Source organism: Anabrus simplex, chromosome 5 (genome assembly GCF_040414725.1).
Source record: "Anabrus simplex isolate iqAnaSimp1 chromosome 5, ASM4041472v1, whole genome shotgun sequence".
NCBI classification, from domain to species: domain Eukaryota; kingdom Metazoa; phylum Arthropoda; class Insecta; order Orthoptera; family Tettigoniidae; genus Anabrus; species Anabrus simplex.
Window position 1 is genome coordinate 94,631,182 of NC_090269.1, and position 26,613 is coordinate 94,657,794.

General features: G+C 37.2%; 1 protein-coding gene across 1 annotated transcript in view; it reads left to right on the forward strand.

The window, feature by feature from the left end:
• Nucleotides 1-26,613, forward strand: part of LOC136873786 (uncharacterized) — a 788,774-nt gene that overhangs the window by 519,326 nt on the left and 242,835 nt on the right. Inside the window, exons 14-15 of the mRNA XM_068227569.1 lie at nucleotides 3,015-3,156; nucleotides 16,425-16,523. Coding sequence (XP_068083670.1) covers nucleotides 3,015-3,156; nucleotides 16,425-16,523 — 241 coding nt within the window. The remainder of the gene's footprint in view (nucleotides 1-3,014; nucleotides 3,157-16,424; nucleotides 16,524-26,613) is intronic.

The window sequence follows — 26,613 nt, forward strand, 5'->3', positions numbered from 1 at the left end:
TTGTACAATATTTAAATTTTCACATTTATACTTGTATGATTTTTCAAAATACTGCCCCATCTCTTGTCTCTTTGTCATTCCAAGTGATGTTTCCATCTTCTTTCTTTCACAGTTGCTTTTCTTGCTTCTCACCACTTGCTATAAGTTTCTTGTTGTTCTTGCTGTCCTCTTCTAGTTTCTTTGCAAATTCAGTACAGGTTTTCTCTTTCTCATTAGAAATGATTCATTTCACTTTAAGCTTCAGGTCTCAGTACAGCTGATGGAGTTCTTCTAACGTCTCTTTATTCCTTGCCACACCTTTCTGACATTCTTTGTCTATTTTCCTAATTTCATTTCTCTCCTTTATTGCTCCTCGGACAGTTTCTTCCACCATGGGGTTTCTTTCTGTCTTACTCTGCTACTTGCTTTGCCAACAATATTTATTGCAGTGTCCACAAGGTTTTCTTAAATCCAAACCATTCTTTTTCAGCTGTTTCCACTTCACATTTGGGTAATTTGTCCCTAATTTTCATCTGGTATTCAGACTTTTTATCTGGTTTTTTAAATGTCCAAACTTTCATCTTGGGTTTATGCCTGGTATTTATTTTTTTTACTATGTTGTTTCCTAAGGTGGTTACTAGCAACCTGTGGTCACTACCTAAACTTTCTCCTGGCAGAACTTTCACACCTCTTTGTCTGCAGTGACATAGTCATTAAGAGATTGCTGCCCTCCATTCCAGCTGTACCTGGTGATCTTATGGCTCAGCTGCTTTTTTAACCAGATGTTTTTGATTATTAGGTTGTTTTGTATGCAGAAGTCAAGGAGACATTCACCCTCGTGGTTCCTATTTTTATATCTATGAGGACCAATCACTGCCTCATACCCTGTCCTCAATTCCTACCTGAGTTTTTAGGTCTCCCATAAGAAGAGTATTATCTTGTTCAATGTGGTCCTCTAATTCTTGAAAAAAAGTCATATTTCTCTTCTTGACAACACCCAGTCTGTGGAGCATAAACCTGAACAATGGCTATTTTCTGATATAGCTTAATAATTCATTCATTAACATATTCTATATCAGCCACAGCATCGATGATGTTCTTGCTGATTATGAATGCCTCACCATTCCTTGTTTCCTTCTTATTTCCATGCCAGTAGAGTTTGTACTCTTTCTGCAACAGTTTATTTCCTTTCCCTTTCCACTTTGTTTTGCTTAGTCCAAGGCCCTCCATCTTTCTTCTTTCCATGAGATCTACAAGTGCCATACATTTAGCGGTCAGAGTCATGGTATTTAATGTTGCTATTTTGAATTTGTTTTTCTGTCTGGAAATTTTCTTCTTTGAATAATAATGTTTAACTTTGGGGTTATCACTGTTCCTTTCTGGAATTATACATAGAAGGAGGTCTCTGTCTTGGTTTCTGTTTACATCTCAGGCTCATTTTACTGTTGAAAGTGATTTGACAAAAAAAATTCTCCCCTTGCTAGCTTGCTGGGCCTAACACAAGGTGAGGTTTTTCTGTCAGAGTAAACTTCTTTAGTCTTTGATAGTCTTCTAACCAATCTGCAAAGTAGTAGATTGTGATAAATTTATGTGTCATTTCCTACACACAGGTTTCATCAAACCTGCTAAGGGAGAACTCCTCCGCCAGCAGCCATTGGTTCTCTCTTAGTTTGCCTGGTTTGTTACTGGCTGCCAGACACTCGGGCAGATAATCACACGTAGTACCATCTTCTGTAACATCCACTGCCTTTCTGAACACAGTTGTAGCAATTTTGGTATAATTTACATTGTCATTTGGGTACTTTGGCACCTGAGGTCTTCCAGACATTCCCAGATCTTGTTCCAAGGGACATTGTCATAGATCTCTTCAGTGTCCAAAAATGTAATCACAAGATTCTTTCTATGTTCTCAGTACCTTTCTGTAAGAATTCTTGAGTCCATAGAGACTCAAACCCATGTACCTTACATTAAGGGAACACTCCTCTGAATGAAGGAATATATCCTTTGCACTATCCTGAGGGGATGGTAGGTTTAGCAACTGTTGTTACTGAAATTTGAGTAAGTTTCAGGCAATAACCAAATCAATTAATCATCATTGATTTGCATTTAGAACTGTCACCCAGGTGGCAAATGCCCTATTAATTGTTTACTTACTCTTTTCTTAAAAGGTTTCAAAGAACTTGGACAATTATTGAACATTTTCCTTGATAAATAATTCTGTGAGATCCTAATTGAAGATCCTCGCAACTAGTTACTCAGGAAATACTGGTAGTTTGTGTTAAGAAAGGATGCATTGAAAGGCATATGTACACACTTTCTGGTTCCATAATGTGAAAGAGTAAGTTCTTTTACTGTATTCATGCAAATTTATTTTGTTAATATCTCAAAATATTGACTTTGTCACTTAGCCCCTTTGGATTTTCAAATTTTCAGTTATCCCTTGTTATGGCTTGTTTATCACCAGAGAGCAGCATGGTTTGATACAAAGAGGGGTATTCCATGCGCCTCTTTCAAATTGCTCACTGTAGATGTTGTGTTTCACTTCATGAGATACTATTGTATCTTCCACAGCTGTATGAACTTTAGCATTGCATGTCTTCTCTGTAATTCACTTCCAAAGTTTTCCATACTTCTGTAGCCATAGATCACAAACAGATGTGTTCTGTGAATAACTGTATTATGAGGACATCTTGAGAATATCTCCTCTCATTCAGAGAGAATCGAACAATAAGATAAACGACTTCCTTCATGACCAACTTCTACCCCCTCCAGGTGCATTGTCGATTTCTTACTAACAATAGTGATTGTGATTGGTATTTCCTTGCCTTTTACTTGCTGTATGAAATTCAACTCCGTACGATTCTTCACATGTGTATTCTTGTACTACCTTGAAGGATAATATGTTAATCGAATAAGTTTATTGTTTATTTTGAAAAGAAATCAGCCGTCTTCCTTGAACCACCTTACATGTGTTAATATTTCCATTCCTTGTTTAGTTCTGAGTCTAAGTTAATGATTTTATTCTCTCTCTCCAGGTCAGTGGGTGGCAACAGGAAATTATCAAGAAGGACTATGGAGTCTTCAGCAATGCTTTGCCGGTGCAGTTCGTTGTGCGAGGAACAAGGGAAGGGGCTTCTCATTTGCTGGTGCAAGAGCTATCTGTCTGTGACTGGAATGGTAATGTATTGCCGCAATCAGTCTTCTTCTTCATCATCATCATCATCATAATCATCATCATCATCATCATCATCATCATCATCAGGCCGGGCTGAGTGGCTCATACGGTTGAGGCGCTGGCCTTCTGGCCTCAACTTGGCAGGTTTGATTCTGTTGGTAGATCTACTGGAACATGAAACAACTCCTGCAGGACTAAATTCCGGCACCTCAGCATCTCCAAAAACCGTAAAGAAGTATTTAGTGGGATGTAAAGCCAATAACATTATTATATTATTACATCATCATCATAATCCGGAGACTGAATGTGAGAATTAACTCTGTAACACTCTTGTTAATATTATTGTCTGAATGTAGTCCAAGATATTATGCACGTGCACCTTAGACCATTTATTACTTTAAATGTTTACACTGACAATATTAACAACTCATCATTCTCATTTTAAAAAGAAGAAGAATAACACACTTGTTGCTTTGTATGTACCTGTTACCAACTTCAACAAACTAAAAACGTTAAATAGTAAAGAGAAGTAGTTCAAGACTCTGTGCCCTTACAACTCCTCTATGTTACCATATATTACCTTCCAGATTCTTAGGTGGGTCTCCACAGGACTCATTCAGTTCTTCTCTATGAATCAGTTTTATTAACTGACTAGTAAATGTATGCGTGCTTCGCTATGGTATTCTACGTTGTATACAGATTTCTCCCTAAAGACAGTAAAGACAGTGAGTAAGAATATATTAAATTGCATGTTTCTTAGCGCTATCCAAAAAAAAAAAAACAAAAAAAAAAAAAAACAGGGAGGACGCCATATATTTTTTCCAATGTAAGGTAGGCATTGGGGAAGTTTTGGCAATAATGGCAGGCCACATTCCCTACTGCCATCACAATTGAGTTCGGGAGTTTCTATTATATCGGCAGGCTCATGTTGCAACCCCCATTCACAGTAGAGATGGAGTTTTCATTATAAAAACAGGCCCTTTTTCCTAATGCCAGTCACAGTCGAGTTAAAGATATTTGATTATAATTGAGAAATGCAGCACTATCTAACATATCAACAATTGAAACACAACAATAAATCATAGGACCATAGCTCTAGATGTCTCCAAATTGAACTGCAATTGTGCTATCAGTTTTGTAATACGACTTACCGTTTAGAAAAAACTACCCCGAAACGAAGGTGCACCACCATTAAAATGAATCCACATTTCAATATTTTCTGGGGCCAAAAGTCATACACTTGAACAGCTTGGAATTTTTCCTCAAAAACAGTGTGTCCAGGTTTTGGGATTAGCAATTGCATACATATGGATAAATAAAGGAAGAAAGTAATACAGTTAAGAAAGTTGAAATTATTAGGAAGTGGGATTATAACTGAGGACAGTCAGATAAGACAAATACCTAAATACCAAATGGATGTATTGGAAAATAAAATACCCCTCAATAAATTGTGATGGTATGAGTTACGGTTATAAGAAGGCGGCAACAGAGGAGAAATTAAGGCACATGGATTCTTAGATAAACAGATAAGAGGATGACTTAAGCCTAAAGAGGCAAGGCAGAGACAAGAAATTAAAGTGGAAAGGAGAAGTAGAATAGAAATACAGTAAAAATGATAGCAAATACCAGAAAACACCTTATGGTGTGAAATAATGGGCTACATTCTGCAGTACTGTTCAAACATTAACAATGCCCCTTAGTGCTATCTGAGAACAGCTGTAACCTCCAACGGTATTCTGCCAATATCCCGCAAAATGGCCATTTAACATCTCTCTTGCTTTCTACCCAAGGAACAACCAAGAGTTTTTGCTAGTTGCTTTACGTCGCACCGACACAGATAGGTCTTATGGCGACGATGGGACAGGAAAGGCCTAGGAGTTGGAAGGAAGCGGCCATGGCCTTAATTAAGGTACAGCCCCAGCATTTGCCTGGTGTGAAAATGGGCCACAGAAAACCATCTTCAGGGCTGCCGACAGTGGGGCTTGAACCCACGATCTCCCGGATGCAAGCTCACAACCGCGCGCCTCTACGCACACGGCCAACTCGCCTGGTCAACCAAGAGTTTACAGGAACGACTACAAAAATGGCAATATGTTATTTCCCTGCTGGCAAGCAGTCAGAGATGTTGCCATGCAAACCTGCAGGTTCGTTGTCGGTCTATCGGGCACTCAATGCAGAGCATGAGACCCACAGAAAATAGTATGTTTTTCCGTTATTTGAAGAGTAAGTGAAATTATGTACATAATAAAAGTTGTTTATAACGAAGGGACATTTCGCATATAATCCACGGATTTACAGAAAATCAATAGTGTAAGAGAAAATGGAAGAAAACTGTTCTGGTTTTCCTATGAACAGAATCTCTATTCAGAGATTTTTAAGTCATATGCATATTGAAACCTTCCTTGGGATGAGTATACTCTAAATATGAAGTTTAGTTGAGATCTATCCAGCCGTTTCACTGTGATGGTGGAACAACAGACAAACAGACACGAAAAATAAAAACCAATGATACGGTCTTGAGTTGACCAAAAATGGATAAATATCTGAGAAATTGGCAAAACAAACAAAATTACAGACAGTGGACCCCATACAACTTTATTTGTGTAGATGAATTAATAAAATTATTTCAGTCTATTTCCAAATATCTTCAGGAGTAGCAATAATCAAGTCCAGGCAAGGTTGCACACTTTGTTCTGCATGTGTGTAGTCTAGCTGAATACAAATAATAATAGCTATAGGACTGGTTCTTTTTTTAAAAAAATTTTTACTATTTGCTTTACGTTGCACCGACACAGGTAGGTCTTATGGCAATGATGGGATAGGAAAGGCCTAGGAATGGGAAGGAAGTGGCCATGGCCTTAATTAAGGTACGGCCCCAGCATTTGCCTGGTGTGAAAATGGGAAACCATGGAAAACCATCTTCAGGGCTGCCAACAGTGGGGTTCGAACCCACTATCTCCCGTATGCAAGCTCACAGCTGCACGACCATAACCGCACGGCCAACTCGCCCGGTACTGAATCCTTTAATGCTATTTGTGTATTTATTGAAATACAAGAGTTTGTATTAGAGAATATCCATCAAAACCAGTTCAGTCAATGGACTTGGCAACATTTTACATGCAAACCAGTTACAAAGAAATGAGGAAGTGTTAGAATGTTATTCTTCTTAATACATTTAATATTCTTAACACATTTAATACAGTTTTGTATTGAACTTAAGGATGTAATGGATAATAATGACTCGTTTTCAGCACTTCTAATTCACCATATCACTGGTTATTGATAGGAATGAATGTTTCAGAACACACACACCTATTCTGATGGCTGATGTGCATAGGACACAGCTGTATAACTGTCCTTAGCACAGTGAACAGAATTGGTGTAAAAGCTGTCTGCATCATGTGGCACTAGGAAGGGCATCAAAAGAGTTGTGACATCTTAATCTTTTATGAAAGAAACCTTGCTTGAAGGTAATAATATTGTTGAGAGATTGGAGAAAGTTGGTCCATATTTGTTCCCTTTCGAAGTGCTGAAAGAAATGTACATCCTTATGGATATCTTTCGCAGAGGTTAACACTTTCTGCTCTGATATTAATAATGGAAGTGGGGTCTTCAGCAGATCGTTTGCTGTGGTTGTAGTCTTTCACTTCCAGTCGGTCTCACATCTTAATACCTTCACTTGTTGTTCATACTCAATACAATAAACGTATGAGAGCTATGCATGTGCAGTGGACTGAGCAAGTTCTGAGATAGCAGATCTTTAACACCGGATGAAACAAAATTAGACATTCTTGTCATTTATATTTTAAAGTTGACTCCCTTCAATGTGTACCCATATTTTCCTTATTTTTAGTAAACGAACCCCAAAAAATGGACTTGGACTTGACTCTTGAAAGTGGTTCACGCAACTAGCGGACAGTATGCCATTACATGTATACGCAGTTGATGCAACTAAGCGGTTAATGGAAATATCCTTTTGTTAAGAGTTATCAAACACTTGCAGAATTAATAGGAATTACTGTAATGAAGAATGGCAGAATGAAATAGATGATACAAAAACACATGACATGTAAATCAGGAAGATAAAGCCAAAAAAGATGTGCAGAAATTGTCTTCTGGCTGCTTGATATGGTTGCCATAAAATTACTCTCATTAGTTCAGTGAAGAATAACTAACCACACATGTACATTCTCTATTCTAACAACATTTGAAGTGTACTGTTGATTAGTTTAATAATATTTATTAAACACATTGTGTTCATAAGTGAATAAACTTATTGAATGATAGTAATGGTTTACGGCCTCTGAAGATGCCTTGTACAGATCTTTCAAGTTAACAGCCCATAGGCGACCTGCACGTCTGCGAGGATGGGGCTCTGCCTAAGATGAATTCTAATGTTGAAGACAGCACAAACAACCAGCCCCCAAGCAAGAGGAATTATCCAGTGAAGGTTAAATATCTCCCACCTGGCCGGCAGTTAAAACCGAGACCCCTTGGACTAAAAGCCAGCATGCTAACCAGTCAGCCACGGAGCCACACTTGGTAAAAATAGGCCAGTTAACACGTCCTCTTCTTGGGACAAGCGAGAGTTTCTGTAACCAGGAGCTGATATCAGAGATCTCTTCTTTACTTTCAGGACTTTGTTCGTAACATATCATGTACATAACACCCTAGTAGCAACACTAATGCACTATTCAGTTTAGATGGCCTCAAACTGAATGTCGGACAGATGACCCTTTCAAACGCAATGTTGTCACCTCGTTTTGTGTCATACTCTCTTAAACTTTCTCTACTCCAGCTGGATGGCTTCACATCGAGCAGGTCTGTGCTGAATGGTATCTCGGCCATTCCTAGAGGGTACATGGGAATTGTTTACATTTGTGGGTATGATATACAGCATTACTCTATACCAAGTGTTGCGAGATGTTTCGGAGACTACACAATACGTTGCATTTCTCGATGCACGGTACCGGTTGACCATCAGTGTTGTCTTGTCCTGGTCTCCAGTAAATTGTTTTACTAGCAACTGCTTGTTTACAATTTGTATACACTTTTTATTTAGGGCCATGATCATACACCTTAAACAGCCTGAGGAAGTTTGTATACATATAGCAATCTTTAGTCCTCTAGTGTAATGGCGTTTCTTATACAACATACTAAAGATTATGATTATTTAGAATGTTCTCCTTCTTGAATTTTCTGCACCCTTGTCCTGAAGCTGGTTCTGAGTTGATATAAAACGTTCTTATTATTTGCCACGTGGGACTTGGTGTATGCCTCATGAAATTGTCAAGGATACAAAGTCACAAAGAACAGCATGCTCACAGAGAAGCATTACAAACAATATACCGAAGAGCTATAAAACATCAAACTAAATAATAAGGAATATTTACCAATACACCATTCAGTCACTCCAGATAGCTGCCTCTGTGGATCACTGGTAGAATGTCGGCCTTCGGATCCCAAGATAGTGGGTTCAAACCCTGCAGAGGTAATTGGATTTTTGAAGGGCAAAATAAAATCCATTCAGCACTCCATGTCATACGATGTCAGCATGTAAAAGATCTTTGCTGACACATTTGGTGTTTACCCGACAACATTTATTAAAATCTCAGCCATAGTCGCCCAAGAGAATTATGGTTTACTCGGTCTGCCAAGTAGTAGGCCTAGAGTAAAACAGAACATCGAAATTGACGAGCAGACAACCAGATGATGTCAAATTGAAATGTCTCCACATGGTAGCTAAGGCCATACGATTATTATTATTATTATTATTATTATTATTATTATTATTATTATTATTATTATTATTATTATTATTATTATTATTATTATTATTATTATTCCAGGGTTATCTGTAGAACACAGAGGTGAAAGAAGGTGCTGGTGGGAATGGATCTATCTACAATATCAAAGATTAATATAAAACTTTAAAATAAAGGTTATATTTCTTTTCAGATCTCACACTTAACAAAATTCTTCACCAGGTGAAGGAGCAAGTTATCAGGTACAATAACAATTTTGATACGAGAATTGAAAAACCAAAAAATAGGGACCAAATTGGAAATGTTGAGTTTAGTTAGATAAGGAGAGATATCTCCCAATACACCATTTTCACGAGCACTTGGCTCCAACAGTAACCATTTTACGGCCTTCCAAAGGCACCACTCAAAATTACACAAATCTCAGAAAAGAGCTTACATGCTCTACAAATTCAACCAAGGAGTCTGTGCTCCCAAACTCTTATAGCCTACCCAAGGCAACTTTGCAAAAAACTTTTCTCTGGCCTCTCTAGGCACAACCTACAATTTACAGTCTAGTTAATGCAGTGGTATCTAGTACCCATACTACTGGACCTTCGTGAAAAGAAGAACAGGTTAAATTACTGGCCCAACTCAAAAATGTATGGAGCGTATTCTTGCGCTCCTTGAAAATCAAGTTTAAAACCGTACTTGGGCTAGTGGCCCGATGATGCAGAGGCTAATCCCACACTACTGAGGTGACTCGAAAGAAAAGTTAATTGATGCTTTACAGAAAGAAAAACAGTTACAAAATCGTAGTCCCCTCAAGACAAATTGAAGGGGAACTTGAGATGGAAACGCACTCTCTATCCCCGAATTTACAGTTTAAGACTTTATGAAATTTTACATTAGAAGAAGAAGTTTACATTGTAGAAAACAGATGGTTACATAGGTAAAGTTTAGAACCTTCCCCTTGGGGGAGTTTGTGGAGATAGCTACAGAGATAGAAAACTGGTGGCCATTACCTGGCCATTGCCTGCCGAAGATTGAGGCTCCCCGCCTCCTGTCTTAACACACACACTCAATAACTCGACGATCTATAAGACAAGGTAACTTGGAAAAGCCTCAGCTTATATACCCGAGGGGAGGGTTCGAGAAGGCTCTGGACTAAATCCGGACACACCCTCTCATTTTTATTGGTTCAACCAAAAACCTACAAGAAGCCTGGGATTGGCTGAAAAATAATTACAGAAAATTTCTTATTGGCCAGATTCAAAAGCTGGTGGGATGAGAAGGAAGAGTTGTAAACCTTGAAGTACCAAAATAAATGAAAGTTAATTTAGTTGAGAAAAACCAATAAACACAAAATTTCTTTAAATCACTCATTCTTCCACCTTGCGCCAGAGTGCAGACCTCAATTTTTTGTAAAGACATCTATGGAGAAAAGTTCAAACTTCTTGATGTACACCAAAACAAAACAAATAAATCCAATCAGTTTAGGAAACTTTAAAATAACATAATACTCAGTTTTTCAGTAGTGACATCTTCTGGTCAGTGTCCCAACTTTATGCATTAGCTGTTTCAAGACTTGTTCAATAGATAATGTTCCTTAAGGCACTTCTTTTAAATGTACGGGGTTGAGGTGTACCTCCCGGTATTATTATTATTATTATTATTATTATTATTATTATTATTATTATTATTATTATTATTATTATTATTATTATTATTATTATTATTATTCCAAATAAACGGAGCCTGACATAATAATCCTACAATTGCAAGCCGCAAGGTCAAGAAAATTATAATAAAACAAGTTTGTTAAGATAATAAAGATGGAATTAATTAGAATACTTTTAACCCCCCAGCGGATGTCAAAGTCCACTGAGGAATAGACACAGTTTCAGATCACTACGTAGTTAAAATTAAAATTAAACTCACTCCCCAGGGGAGACAACAAAAGCAAGCCCCTAAAACTAAAAGAAAAATAGATCCTACCCAGCTAATCAACAATGAAAATTACCAAAAAGCAACTGAAAAAATTAAAATCACTTATAAACTTGAAGACTTAGTACACAACCTTAAACAAATTGCAGAAGACCTGGCTCCAATTAAACCATGTAAAAAACACCAATGGTGGAACAGTGAATGTGATGAAACAGTGGAGAAAAGTCATCAGGCATGGCTATTACATCAGTCCTAAAAAACAGAAATATCCTATCAAAATCTAGTAAAACAGAGAAAAGAAACTACCCAAGTCTTAAGAAGAATAAAAAGACAGCATCATAAGGACACACTGCAATTAACTGAAGAAGAATTCAATAAAACTCAATCAAGGGACTACTACTATCTGCGCAGTTTTTAGTGATAGATTTACACCCTAGTGCTGAAGTGGTCGACTTCGGTTATCTTCGAGATTCGGCAACCTTTGAAACACAAACTAAGAATCGCTTATCATCGTTGTGGGACATCTGGCGTACACTTTAAGTACTCGTACTATTGTTGTTTACACAGCAAAGCCAAACTATAGAATTCATGCTAGGAACACGTTTCGCAACGGGAAATGTTATATAGTATTATATATTGTGTGTGTGACACAGTCGTTTGCTTAAAATAATAAAGGTTTATAAAATTCATATCGATCGATCATATTATCAATTCAATTCAGATTTCATTTCCATTCAGTTGGTAGTATTAACGGAACCCTTCTTACTTCTCCAACGAGTACAAAAATCTATCACTAAAAAGTGCGCATACTATACAAAACCTTCAGAAAACAGCTCCAAAAATATAAACCCCTCACCCTACTGATGAAGGATGAAAATGGTAAGCTGGCTCATAACAATAAAGGCAATGGAGAAATTCTGGCTAAATATTTCAACAAGCTTCTAAATTATGAGGAACCTACAGAACTCCTTCATTTGGACACCAACACCCCATTAAAAACATCACCAGAGAACATCAGTCCCCACATAATAAAGGAAGTCTATCAAGCACTGAATAAGTTAAAAAACTACAAAGCGCCAGGAGAAGATCAGATCTTTGCGGAAATCTGGAAATATGAAGGAAGACCAGCAAAAGTTGCCTTCCATCAACAACTTGTCTCTATCTGGATTAAAGAAGAACTACCAGAACTCTGAACAACAGCCCTCATTCACCCACTGCACAAAAAAGGAGACAAAACCGACCCTAATAACTACAGGGGAATCTCGCTCCTAGACATAACATACAAAATATTTTCAATAATCATCCTTAATAGGATAAGATTACAACTTGAGAAAGAACTAGGAGAATATCAAGGAGGTTTCAGACCCTGGAGGAGCTGTCCTGATCAGATCATGAGTCTTAAGTTGATAATGGAGTACAAAAGGAGAAGAAATGGAGATATGATGATAACATTTGTAGATTTCAAGAAAGCTTATGATTGCATCCGTAGAGAATCTCTGTTTAAAATATTAAGACACCTTGGACTACACCCCAAATTAATAAACATGATAAAATTGACTCTAACACCAAATCAAAAGTGAAGTTTAGGGGTGAAACATCAGAGTCATTTGAAATTAAAACTGGACTACGGCAGAGAGATGGGCTCTCACCACTATTATTTAATTGTGTTCTAGAAATGGTAATGAGGGAATGGTTTAGAAAATGTCCCCCAAAAATAAAAGAATGGCCGAAAAATCAAAACAAATTGAGTTTCACCGACGATTTAGCATTACTAGCAATGGACATAAAAGAAGCAAAAACCCAGATCTCAGAACTTCAAAACATTGCAAATAAAATTGGCCTCAAAATATCATTTGAAAAAACAGAAATTATGCCCCAAAAACCAACACAACTAAAAGAAGTTTCCATAAATGGTAATAAAATCAAAATATTAACTCAATTTAAATATCTTAGAGAAGTAATAACACATAAACTAAATGAAAAAAATCTCAATCTAAACAAGAACAAATAGATTAGCTAAAGCCAAAAAATTAACATGGGATATCTACAAAAAGAAATGTCTATCAATAAATGCAAAAATAAAACACTACAACACAGTTATAAAACAAGAAGCTACATATGCAGCAGAAACAGTTTTTCACCTGAATAAACAATCAAAGACTGGCAGACTTCAGAAAAGTGTAAGGAGGATTGGAAGAACCTGTATCAACAAAAAAATACCAGAAAGATGAACAGTGTCAGATAATACCTAACAAAGTCGTGTACAAAGAGCTAGAACCCATTACAGATACTATGCGTAAGAGGAGACTGGGATTCTTTGGACATATCATGAGGGTGCAGGATTCAAAACTTCTGAAACAACTAGTACAACACAATCTCGTCTCAAAAAATACCACAACAGGATGTAAATGGATCAGAGAAGTAGGAGAGGATCTGAAGAAAATAGGCCTTACAACAGAAGACACCACAAATAAGATAAAATTGAATACAAAACTCAAGAATACAAGCCTTACCCTTACATGAAACAAACCAACAACACGCATATTTTCAACCAAGGAAAGGGCACGAAGATCGGAGCGTCTGAAGAAGTACTGGGAGGACCGCAAATCCCGAACAATTCCTTCAAGGAGACCTGAACGATGGACTGACTAAAGTGACCCTATGCAGTCATAAAAGAACAGTGGAATGGTACAAGGCAATGTTATTTGTAGTTGGCGCACTTTATACATACGTGCACCTGCTCAAGGGTTAATTAACACCATCATAAAAAGGGACAGGTGAAACTCATATGAATAAAGAGAGAAATAAACACACAGTGTATAAAAGGAAACTAATACAACTTGTGGAAATACAATATAAACACACTCGTTAACCACAATATAAGGAACTTAAAAAAAAATAGTTAATGATGAACAAGGTGAAAGATTAAGGCATAGTACAACCTGATATAGTGCTACTCCTGTGAAAGAAGAAAACAAAACAAAGTTAGCACTCATTTCATGGCAGTTATTAAGATATTTTATGGGAGCTCAGAAAAATATTTCTTAGCCATGATAAAATATACTAGTAATGTGATGAGTCGAATATTTCAACTTGAACTTGAGACAAACACCTATTCGAGTTAACTCCAGTGAATTTTTACTGAACTCAAGTAAAGAAATCGCTTACTTGAGCATGAGGTCCGAGATACGAAATGACCAAAAGAACCTCGAGTACGACCATGTGCTCTTGGTAGGTCGGTCGCTTGGTAACTTAAACAAGAAACCAGTTATTAACCCTTTTTTTAATTATTGAGATGTTCTCCTTTGGTTTTAGGATGTATGTTACAGAATTCATTTGAAGTTTGAGACTTTGGAAACTAGTTCGTATCAATGCTCAGATCCCCCATAAAATGCTCACTCCTCTCCAAGAAATAGTGCACAGAAGAGAATTATAATAGCTAAGACCACCAATAACAGCTAATATGAAACATAAGATGCATAGGCTACAAGAGACTTTGGCATATTCTTTTTCTATGAATACTGGTTGTGAATGATTTGAAAGAAGGAGTTTTAATATTAGCAGCACCAGTAAGAATAATAATGATTACCCTACCCTTTGTTAAATACAGTAGCTGCTCATGGACCTTCCCATGTGAGATGTCACCTCTTTATTTAACTAGATTCCTTTTCTTTTAAAGTTCAAAATCATGTATGTTATTTGCCTGGAGAAGGTCTTTCCTTTTGGCATCCATGGGTGACCTTCACGTCTGGATTCTCATTGGCTGAATGGTCAGCGTACTGGCCTTCGGTTCAGAGGGTCCCGGATTTGATTCCCGGCCGGGTCGGGGATTTTAACCTTCATTGGTTAATCCCAATGGCGCAGGGGCTGGGTGTTTGTGCTGTCCCCAACATCCCTGCAACTCACACACCACACATAACACTATCCTCCACCACAATAACAAGCAGTTACGTACATATGGCAGATGCCACCCATCCTCATCGGAGGGTCTGCCTTACAAGGGCTGCACTCGGCTAGAAATAGCCACACAAAATTATTATTATTATTATTACGTCTGGATTTGAGATGATCATAATGAGGGTAAAACACAGTGTCAGTACATAGCCTACTCCTGTCAAATAACACCAAGGGTTCTGCTCAAGGCTTAATGTACTCATCCAATGGACGGACAAATCACTATCAACAGCGTCATATGCTCTCTCTCGCTCCATATAAACACTGTGGAGGGGATAGCGTTGGGAATGGAATCCAAGCTTTTGGTATGCAATCTAGTGATTGGAAATTGTGTACCACCACCTCTCCTACCATGCCAGCCAACATTCTGTTGGTGCAAATTTTTTCCACCAATGGGGTTTGAACCACCACAATGTCAGACCATAGAGACTTGATGCCTTAATGATCATGGCCACCAGATTAGGCATAGTTATTCTCTTACACTGCTTGCCCACATGTCCAGAAAGACTGCACCGGACCTTTACTAACATGAACAGAAAATTGATTCACTGAAAGGGTGGAGCTAAAATGGGTATAGGACATGGAAGGGGATACTCTCTCTCTTGATGTTTTTAACCTTACTGGCATTTGCATGAATTTTAAAGGATGGGCAGGGTTTGTTTAGAAAATAGAAATACATCTTCTCTTCATGTAACAAATTATCTAAAATAATGTTAACAACACTCTTTTCAGAAGCTGGAAAATGTAAAACATAGGCATATTCCCTAACACTGTTAGCATGCTGATCAAAACCCTGACCTTCTCTTTGGTTATTTCACGAAACTTCAATTTTGAATAACTCTTTACATGGTCTGGGAGGAAGAAACTGGGATAATTTCTGGTTCTTAATAGTGTTCCAAGAAACATAAACCTTAATCACATTACTGTATTTAAAATTAAAGACGTTAAAGGATCTCTAATAGCACAGTGTGCTTGCAGCAGTATTTCCTTCAATGGAAATAGACATGTACCTTCAGTTCTCCCAAGTTTAATTAATAATTATATTAATTCGTCAGTCTGAGTACCATCGGTGAGCAGAATATCTCTCATAAATTGTTCCCAAACTGTAAAACGCATGCTTTCACACAAGTTGTCATTAGTTGATCTAAGAATTTTCACTGTAATTATTCAGCATGCTAGGCATTCTGGATAACTCATTATTTATGAGCAGGATAAGTAACTATGACTGGATGCAATAGTCAGTCTCCATAAACAGTTCAACATTTTTTATCCCATTTTGTAACCTTTGCAGGGGATGAGTACTTAAGCTAGTCCTACAAAAGATTTCAACATGGGTTGTTTTCCTCTTGAATTGATTACAAGGGAGATCTAGTGAGAAAAATCAATTTGGATGGCTAATAAACTCACCTCGAATAAACTATTAGCTTCACAAATAATCTGATCCATTCACACCTTGTTTTAGTGTTGAAACAAGAAGGTATGTTGATCTAATTTGTTCTCCTTCAGAAGACATCTTGATGTTGAAACAAGAAGCTATGCCAATTTAATTAATTCTCATCTGTTTTAGAGGACATCATGGTGTTGAAATGAGAAACCATGCTGATCAAATTTGTTCTCATCTGTTTTAGAGGACATCATGGTGTTGAAACAAGAAGCCAAGCTGACAGTAATTAATTCTGCTGTGGATGTGTATGCGGAAGATACAGAACACACGGTTACATATGAGGGTAAGCAGACATTGACTATTCTATTTGATCCCAATCCATGCTATAAGTGCTGCTAGTATATTACCCTCATGCTTTGTCATATGAATGATCTCCCATAGAGGATTGTCATTGATATTGCCATATTGCCTATTCTCCCCTTTGTGTTTGTTCCTAATAAAGTTAAGAAAATGTTCTTATTTTCATGATGTCAGGTTTTTAAATGAATTCATTGTGTTATTTTTTTCAAGATCGCCATATAACCTATCTGTGTTGGTGCAACGTAACTCAGATTCATAAAAAAAATCCAAGACTATTTATTTTGTGAATTTTGTAGAATAGGGGAGATAGAAGTCTGGAGAGTGTGTTCACATATTGCACCGATACATCATATTGCAAGTTATAAACTTCATGTTTATAGTCCGTATTGACCATTATCAAAATTCAGGCATCTGCTTAGAAATAAAACTGCTAAAATTCAATTCTTATTAGGTGTATGCATAAGTCTTTTCTGGTTTCACTAAGAGATAGTGCCAGCGAACAGTACGCAGCATATGAATTTGACACATACGTCAGTTTGTTCATCTGACAATAACCTACCAACACACACAAGTTGAGTTCACCAAACACTAATGTTTGTGTTGTATCTTTCAGTGATCATGCTGACATTTGTGCCTGAAAAGAACATTTGTGGCACGCATTGCTTTCTTTATTTAATCAAGAAAAAGGCTTTGGAAAGTCATCGTTTGCTGGTACAAACATACGGTGAATTCGCTCCATTGATTAGAACATGTGAGACATGGTTTCGACAATTTAAACATGGTGATTTCAATGTGAAAGACAGTGCGCGCTCTGGTACATCACAAAACTGCGAAGACGAGCAATTACAGACGTTACTGCATGATGACCTAACTCAAACTCAACAGCAATTGGCACAAGCATTAGATGCGTCACAAGAAACAATCAGCAGACGTTTACAAGCAATGGGGAAGATCAGTAAACTCTGTAAATGGGACCCACACTATTTGAATGAACAGCGAATGAAAAATCGCAAAGTTGTTTATGAAATGCTGCTTCAACAACATTTCTGTACCGAATTGTGACGATTGATAAAAAATGGATTTATTTTGAAAACTCGAAGCAGAGAAAATCGTGGCTGTCACCTGGCGAAGCGGGTTCTTCAGCACCAAGACCAAATCGCTTTGGCAAGAAGACCATGCTTTGTGTCTGGTGGGACCAGAGCAGTATTGTGTATTATGAACTCTTGAAGCCCAGCAAAACCATTATTGCACAACAGATGATTAATTTAAATCATGCATTAATCGAAAGGTATTCAACCATATTTGCCCCTACCCGGCTACAGCTGGATAAAGGGAAATGATGATGATGATTAATCGAAAGATGACCGGAGTGGGCCAGAAAACATGGCAAAGTGATTTTGTTACATGACAATGCACTGTCTCACACCAAAACCAGTGAAAGACACCTTGAAATCGCTTGGATGGGACATCCTTCCACATCTGCCGTACTGCCCTGACCTGGCGCCATCTTACGGTCACCTCTTCGCATCAATGGGGCACGCACTCACAGAGCAGCACTTCAGCTATTTTGAGGAAGTTGGAAAATGGCTCAACGAATGGTTTGCCGCAAAAGACAAGCAGTTTTTCTGGCATGGTATTCATAACTTACCTGAAAGATGGGCGAAGTGTGTAGAAACCGATGGCCAATATTTTGAATAAACAAAAAATGAATTTCCCTTAAGAATTATGCATTTACTTTACCACAAAAAGGGCAAAAATTTATGCATTACACAAGGTAGGATATGTTCATGACAGTTCTTGAAAAACATTTTCTTCAAAACATCTAGAAAACACTATAAAAATGTATGAAGACAACATCACCTGGAAGGTTACATTGTTAACAAGTATGATAACATTAAAGGAGTATGAATAATAAAAAATTATTAAAACACAACTTTAGAAGTCTCTTTGAGACTTATTGAAGAACATGTGACTAGAACACCACATAAACACTGTGATGACTTCTTATTTCCATTATTATTATTATTATTATTATTATTATTATTATTATTATTATTATTATTATTATTATTATTATTATTATTATTATTATATTTGCCTTTATTTGTAGTGGCGAAGTTAGGACTCATGGTCCTCTCTTACACTTAACCACACTTCATTAACATTGTACATCTGAGAGCAATATTCATAATCTTATCTTAAAACTACCATTACAAACTAGAAACAAAATATGAAACAAAATAACATAAACTCTATAAATATTCTTAGTCATGTCTTAAAAGTATCGTTACAAATTAAAAGTCGATTGACACTAAATACCATAAGCACAGTAAACGTTCATCGAGGAGATGCTCATGGCAAGACAACTTGAAGGAATTTAAGGATTTTATGACTCTAATGTTGTGGGGGAGAGAATTCCATATTCTAGCTCCATTTGCAACAAAGGAACGGCTAAATGCTGCTGACCTGCTGAGAAGGATAGCAAGTGTACTGCCAGAGCGTGTGTTATGCTGGTGGAAAGAGGATAGGAAATTGAGTTGTGAAGATAAGTAGTATGGGATATTCTCTTTTAATACTCGAAAGATTAATACTGCCACGTGGAGGTTTCTATATTGTTCAAATTTTAGAAGGGAAAGTTGTCGATAATAAGGGGTAACATGAACATCATAGCGTAAGGAAAAGATAAATCTAATACACGAGTTCATAGCACGTTGTAATCGGTTTAGTTGTTCTCTCGTGGCATCAATTAGTACTACATCACAGTAGGAAAATATAGGGAGGATAAGAGTATTTATAAGCCTAATTCTCATGTTTAGTGGCAGCATATTTTGATGATATTTTAGTGGGTGAAGGGACGCGTACACTTTTCTACAGATATTTGTAATGTGCTCTCCCCAGTTAAGATTCTCGTTTATAATTACACCAAGATTTCTTACCGAGTTTTCGTATGGAATAATTTTACCAGATAAAGTTAGTGGAGGAATGTTTTTGTTTTTTGCCGCACTGATTTGTTTCGTCTGCCCAACAATAATAGCTTTAGATTTTGATGGATTAATTAAAATACAGTTTTCATGAGCGAATGCACAGATATGATTTAAGTCAGAGTTCATATAACCTATTGCTTGATTGATGTCTGAAATTTTGGAATGATAATAGATCTGTAGATTGTCAGCATACAAGTGGTATTTACAGTGTCTTAGCCGTGTCGATATATCGTTAATATAGATAACAAAGAGAAGTGGTCCAAGTACAGAGCCTTGTGGTACTCCTGAAAATTTCATTACCCATTCGGATGACCTATTCTGAATAATTACGCGTTGTTTTCGTTCCGTAAGATATGAGAGAAAGAATTCTAGAGCTGTCTGTCCAAGGTGAAGCGATTTCAATTTAGCAACCAGTATGTCTAAATTTACTGTGTCAAAAGCACTGCTAAAATCAAGAAGTGTAAGTAACGTCACCTGCCTTTCGTCCACAGCACGTCTCATGTCGTCTGTAACTTTCAGCAGGGCAGTGGCTGTACTGTGTCCCTTTTTGAAACCCGATTGTAAAGGGTCAAGTAGTTTGTATTTATTTAAATAGTCGGTTAATTGCACGTGTACTATGCGTTCAAGAGGCTTGGAGAGAGATGAAAGTATACAAACAGGTCGATAATCTGTTATAAGTACAGGTGAGGAAGTTTTGGGAACAGGATTTATAATGGCATTTTTCCACATTTTTGGAAAGAGGCCACTTGTGAGGCACATGTTGTATATATGAGTAATGGCGGGAAGAATAATGTCAATGATGTGTTGTATTATGAGTATGGGTATTTCATAAGGTCCTACAGCAGGTGATGTGATTGATAATACCTCGCGTTTCACATCAATCTCTGTGACTTTGCGAAATTCAAAGAATGGCCTATTTGGTGGTGGCTGGTTCAGAAGAGATTTTATAGTCTGTGATATTGTGTGTATTTCCGGTTTAATTTTTACTTCAGAAAAATGAGCATTCAATCTCTCCAGAGAGATGTCTGGATTACATGGCTGGGGCAAAGCTTTCCCAATTCCAATGGAACGAAGTTGTTTCCAAGTGTTTGACACATTAAAATTTCCAGCCAGGTGATTGTAAAAAGAAAATTTCTTATTTCGAATTATTACTTTAATTCTATTCCAAAGTGTCCAATACTGTTCAAGCGCTCTGGAAGAGTGTGTGCGTCTGTAGAGCCGGTGTAACGTGTCACGGTGAGACATCATTTGTTTAATGTCATCGGTCAGCCATGGAGAAGGAGGTCGGGAGACTTTGGCCGTACGCTTAGGTGCCTGTTTATCAAGGAGATCAAGTATAAGTGAACTTAAAGTTTCAACTTTCTTATCGATACCGTTTATATTTTTTACGTCATCCCAAGGACTATTCAAGACGTCAACTCTCGGATGACCTAAGTTTATATGTTTAATGTCCCTGAATGTGATGTATCTGGACTTATACTTTGGTACTTTGAGCGAGTAAGATAAGTATATTAAGTCATGTGACGATATGCTAGGGGTAGGAATTTGTCCATGTGATACTATTTTCTGTGGGTTGTTAGTGACCATTAAGTCAATTAGTGTATGTGAAGATGAGGTATGATTTGTCGGTTTTAGTGGAAGTATTGTCATGTCACACGTCTGGAAAATACTTAAGAGTTGCTTTGTATCTCCAGCCTGTTCCAGTAAATTAGTATTGAAGTCTCCAAATATTAAAATATGTTCATAAGCAGGTGACAGTCTCTGCAGGATGTCTTCAATGTCTGAGAGGTGACCTACCCGTGGTGGCCGATAAAAAACTCCTATTAGGGCTTTAACTGTTGTCACAGTTATCTTGGCAAAAATGAACTCAGGTCTCGGGTCAGCACAGTGGTCAGATGTGCATATGTGCATTATAGGGAGTTACACATGTAAATATGTTATGTTGTTGCTTGTATCTATATCAGGGCCTCTCAAACACCCAAAATCTCATGCGTGAAAACAGCGGCGCAGAGTTCCTGTACACAGTGCACCAGTCCCACTCGACTCGGCTCAGACCAACGCTTCGTCTCTGGGCTACTGATCTATTTGCCTACAATAATTTATGAATGAATATAAGATAGAGTGTTAGTATATATGGTTTTATGGAGAAGAGGATTCATTAAAGTAAGATTGGAACAACATGGTCTTCGTTGTAGAAAATGATCTTGGGATATAGTACCATATCTGAGGTACATATTTGATTACTCTTCGCATGAAGGAGCTATACCAAATGAATGGAGAGTTGCTATAGTAGCCCCTGTGTATAAAGGAAAGGGTGATAAACATACAGCTGAAAATTACAGGCCAGTCAGTTTGACATGCATTGCATGTAAGCTTTGGGAAAGCATTTTTTCTGATGTATTAGACATTTTACAAAAGGAAATATATAAAAATCCTCCTTATCAATACAAATCAACTCATCTGTTAGATAAAGCAAAGTCTAAACATGTTTCAGCCTAATCTCAAGGCCATCTTCAGTAGCAGAACAGTAATTACATAATACACAAACAAATTAAAAATCGTAATGAAGTGAAGTGACAATGATCATGATTAGTGAATTAAAAAACATATTGAGGTATAAAATCCTCTCGTCTAATAGATCATTCTTGAATTGTCAATTAAAACTGCTGACTGTTAAAATGAAGACACTGTGCTGAGAAGTGTAGTGAGACCGTCAATACTATGGGTTAAAACGTGTGTAACATCTGTAATGAGAAAAAAGAAATATGAGTGGATGAAAAACAAGATGAAAAATAATGTACGAAAAGAAAACTCATATAACTTACTTGTAAACAAAAGTTGTCGTCTCGAATGGAGATGAACTTGTCAGTCTCAAGTCACATTGCCTGTGTGTGGCTTACTGTGTATCTGTGTTGATGTGGTTGGGAGGGGGAATGGAGGGGGAATGGAGGGGGAGGGGCAAGGAGGGAGGGACGATGTGAATCACAGAAGGAGAGTGTTGATGGAAGGGCGGGTCTTGTTCTAGAATGTCGGTAGTGAAACTCGTTTTTACTACTGAATTGTTCACAGATGAGCGGGACAAAGGTTTCCAATAAAATATTTTTCTTTTCATTAATTTCATTCAAGTTGTATACGGGATTGTTATATTGGCCGATATCTATATAAATATTCTCTAGTATATTAAATAAGGGACCTTTCTGTTCGTAATGCGAGATCTTTAAATCTTGATCAATTGATGGTTATGAATTTCATGTTTTTTTTTAAATCAGGAGTTTATAGGATCAAATGTACCACCTGTAAAAAAACCTACATCGGGCAAACCGGGAGAAACTTCATTATCAGATACCACGAGCACACTAACGCAATAAAATACAACAGGTTTTCAGCCATCGGCCAACACATGCAAGATTATAACCATAATTTCACCAATATTGAACAAGACATGGACAGCCCTTTACTCAACATAATGGAAAATTACTACATACACCTAGACCAATACTTTAATGCCAGTCACAATCTCAATGAAATCTCAGAGAAACCCAACATACTCTTCGATCTATTTATCACTTTCCTCAGAAACAATAATGCAGCCAACCTAAACTCAATCCTAAATTTAATCAAAGGTACCTTTCCAAGACAATTACACTTTCTCCCGCACCCTTCAGCCCCACCTTAAGCCCTCTTCCTAAGCCATATTTCATTTAAATACAAGAACTTACTGATTTCCATGATTATGATTTTTACAACACCCCATTTATACTTTATTGAGCCCGCCTGGTGGCTATGATCGTTAAGGCGCTGAAGTCTAAGACGGTCTAACACCGAGGTTAGCCGGTTCGAGTCCCGTTGGTCGAAAAAATTTTCACCATCTGAATGTTGGCCGGCAGGGTAGGGGAGGTGGTGGTATACAATTTCTAATCACTAGATTGCGTGCCAAAAGCCTGGATTAAATTCCAAACCTCTCCGCAGTGCTCATATGGAGTGAGGGCATATGACGCTGTTGATGGTGATTCGTCCGTCGGATGGGGACGTTAAGCCTTGAGCAGACCCCTTGGTGCTATTCGACAGGAGTAGGCTATGTGCCGGCACCGGGTTTCACCCTCTCCCTACTATCATATATCACGTCATTCATTTCATCTCCCATTAACTCCTCTGATGAGGTTGACGTCAGGAAGGGCATCCGGTCATAAAAAACCGCCACGACAAATTGATCTCACCTCATACCCGACCCCGTAGGGAAACGGGACAAGGGTTGGACAAACAACAACAAACCCATTTATACTTTATTCCTTGTTAAAAACCTCTTAGTATGTATATTCCTTGTATTATTAACTATTACCATAACATCTCATTTCACTTGTTATTCTTTAAAATAACATTTTCTTAGGATTTCGCCACAAATGATCTTTGCTCCAATACGGCTGATGATGACCCCTAGATGGGTCGAAACTAGTACCGTGTAATTTGTAATTTTGTGAATATATTGTAGTATTGAAAAGGTGGAAACGTTTACGTTGTTATTATTATTACTTATATATTATTCTTGATCAATTGTTGTGTATTTATGATTTTTCTCTCTACAATGTTCGCTCATGGCTGAGTAGCGATTATACTTTAGGGCATTGAGGTGTTCGGAGTATCTTACATTGAAGCTGCGGCCTGTTTGCCCAATATAGGTTGAAAGACATGATTGGCATTTTAATTTGTATATCTCAGAGTTTGAATATTTTTGGTGGCTGTTGACAGCATGAGAATTAAAAAAGTTTTCGCATTGGTGTGAACGGTCTTGAAAGCTACCTTTAACTTGTGTTTTTTAAAGATGTTTGAAATAGGATATATGTTATTATTATTAAAGGTAAATGTGGTGAACTTCTCTTTAGGGGAAGATTCTTTTTCTAAGGTGGTCTTGGGTTTACTTTTAAATTTATTGAGAATTTTGTTCACGAAAGCTTTACTGAAACGATTACCTTCGGCTATTGCATAAATGGTGTTGATTTCCTCTCTAAAATTCTTACGGGATAATGGAACATTGAGAGCTCTGAAAATCATACTATTGTAAGCTGCCTTCTTCTGTGTCCCTGGGTGTAGAGAAGTTTGGTAGATTGTGTTTATTGTGTGAGTGGGCTTCATGTAAGTATTAAAAGAAAGGGTTTTGTTCTGATTGCAGGTAATAGTTAAATCGAGATAATTAAGGGAATTGTTGTTCTCAGATTCTATCGTGAACTTTATGTGCGGATCCAGATTATTAAGTAATTCAAGAATGGTGTTGTTATCAGTAATGTGAGAATCCAGGATAATAAAAGTTCATCCACATACCGAGTCCAATGTTTGATCCCATTAATTTTACCTATAATATGAGTGTATTCAAGGAAATCTACGTAAATATCAGCGAGGATTCCCGAGGCCGGTGACCCCATAGGAAGACCCTTCTGTTGGTATATGATGTTGTTAAAAGTGAAGAACCCATTATTTAATGTGAACTTGAGAATCTGAACAAACTCTTCTATCTCCCCTATGGTCAATTTACTGAATTTCGAAAGATTGCTTTTTACTATTTCGATGGTTTTATTGATGGGTACATTCGCGTACATATTAACTATGTCCAAGGAGTGAAGGGTGTAATGTTTCGGTAACGTGAGATTTTTTATTCTATTGCAGAATTCCAGGGAATTTTTAACTGGCGTGTTAGCTTGAAAGAAATAATGTGTTTTAAGAAAATTGTGAATCTATTGGGATATTTTGTACAGCGGACTACTTCTGAAGTTAATAACGGGCCTTATGGGGATATCCGCCTTGTGAATCTTCGGAAACACTTTCGCCGTAGGTAACTTGGGATTCATAATGATCAATTTTGATTTTTCTAGGTCATTAAATAAGAATAAAAGGTTCTTAATTAAAGCTTTCAGTTCTCTTTGTATTTTATTACGTTCAAATTATTCAGAAGTAGTCCGACGTACAAAATATCCCAATATATTCACAATTTTCTTAAAACACATTATTTCTTTCAAGCTAACACGTCAGTTAAAAATTCCCTGGAATTCTGCAATAGAATAAAAAATCTCACGTTACCGAAACATTACACCCTTCACTCCTTTGACATAGTTAATATGTACGTGAATGTACCCATCAATAAAACCATCGAAATAGTAAAAATCAATTTTTCCAAATTCAGTAAATTGACCATAGGGTAGATAGAAGAGTTTGTTCAGATCCTCAAGTTCACATTAAATAATGGGTTTTTCACTTTTAACAACATCATATACCAACAGAAGGGTCTTCCTATGGGGTCACCGGCCTCGGGAATCCTCGCTGATATTTACGTAGATTTCCTTGAATACACTCATATTATAAGTAAAATTGATGGGATCAAACATTGGACTCGGTATGTGGATGATACTTTTATTATCCTGGATTCTCACATTACTGATAACAACACCATTCTTGAATTACTTAATAATCTGGATCCGCACATAAAGTTCACGATAGAATCTGAGAACAACAATTCCCTTAATTATCTCGATTTAACTATTACCCGCAATCAGAACAAAACCCTTTCTTTTAATATTTACATGAAGCCCACTCACACAATAAACACAATCCACCAAACTTCTCTACACCCAGGGACACAGAAGAAGGCAGCTTACAATAGTATGATTTTCAGAGCTCTCAATGTTCCATTATCCCGTAAGAATTTTAGAGAGGAAATCAACACCATTTATGCAATAGCCAAAGGTAATCGTTTCAGTAAAGCTTTCGTGAACAAAATGCTCAATAAATTTAAAAGTAAACCCAAGACCACCTTAGAAAAAGAATCTTCCCCTAAAGAGAAGTTCACCACATTTACCTTTAATAATAATAACATATATCCTATTTCAAACATCTTTAAAAAACACAAGTTAAAAGTAGCTTTCAAGACCGTTCACACCAATGCGAAAACGTTTTTTAATTCTCATGCTGTCAACAGCCACCAAAAATATTCAAACTCTGGGATATACAAATTAAAATGCCAATCATGTCTTTCAACCTATATTGGGCAAACAGGCCGCAGCTTCAATGTAAGATACTCCGAACACCTCAATGCCCTAAAGT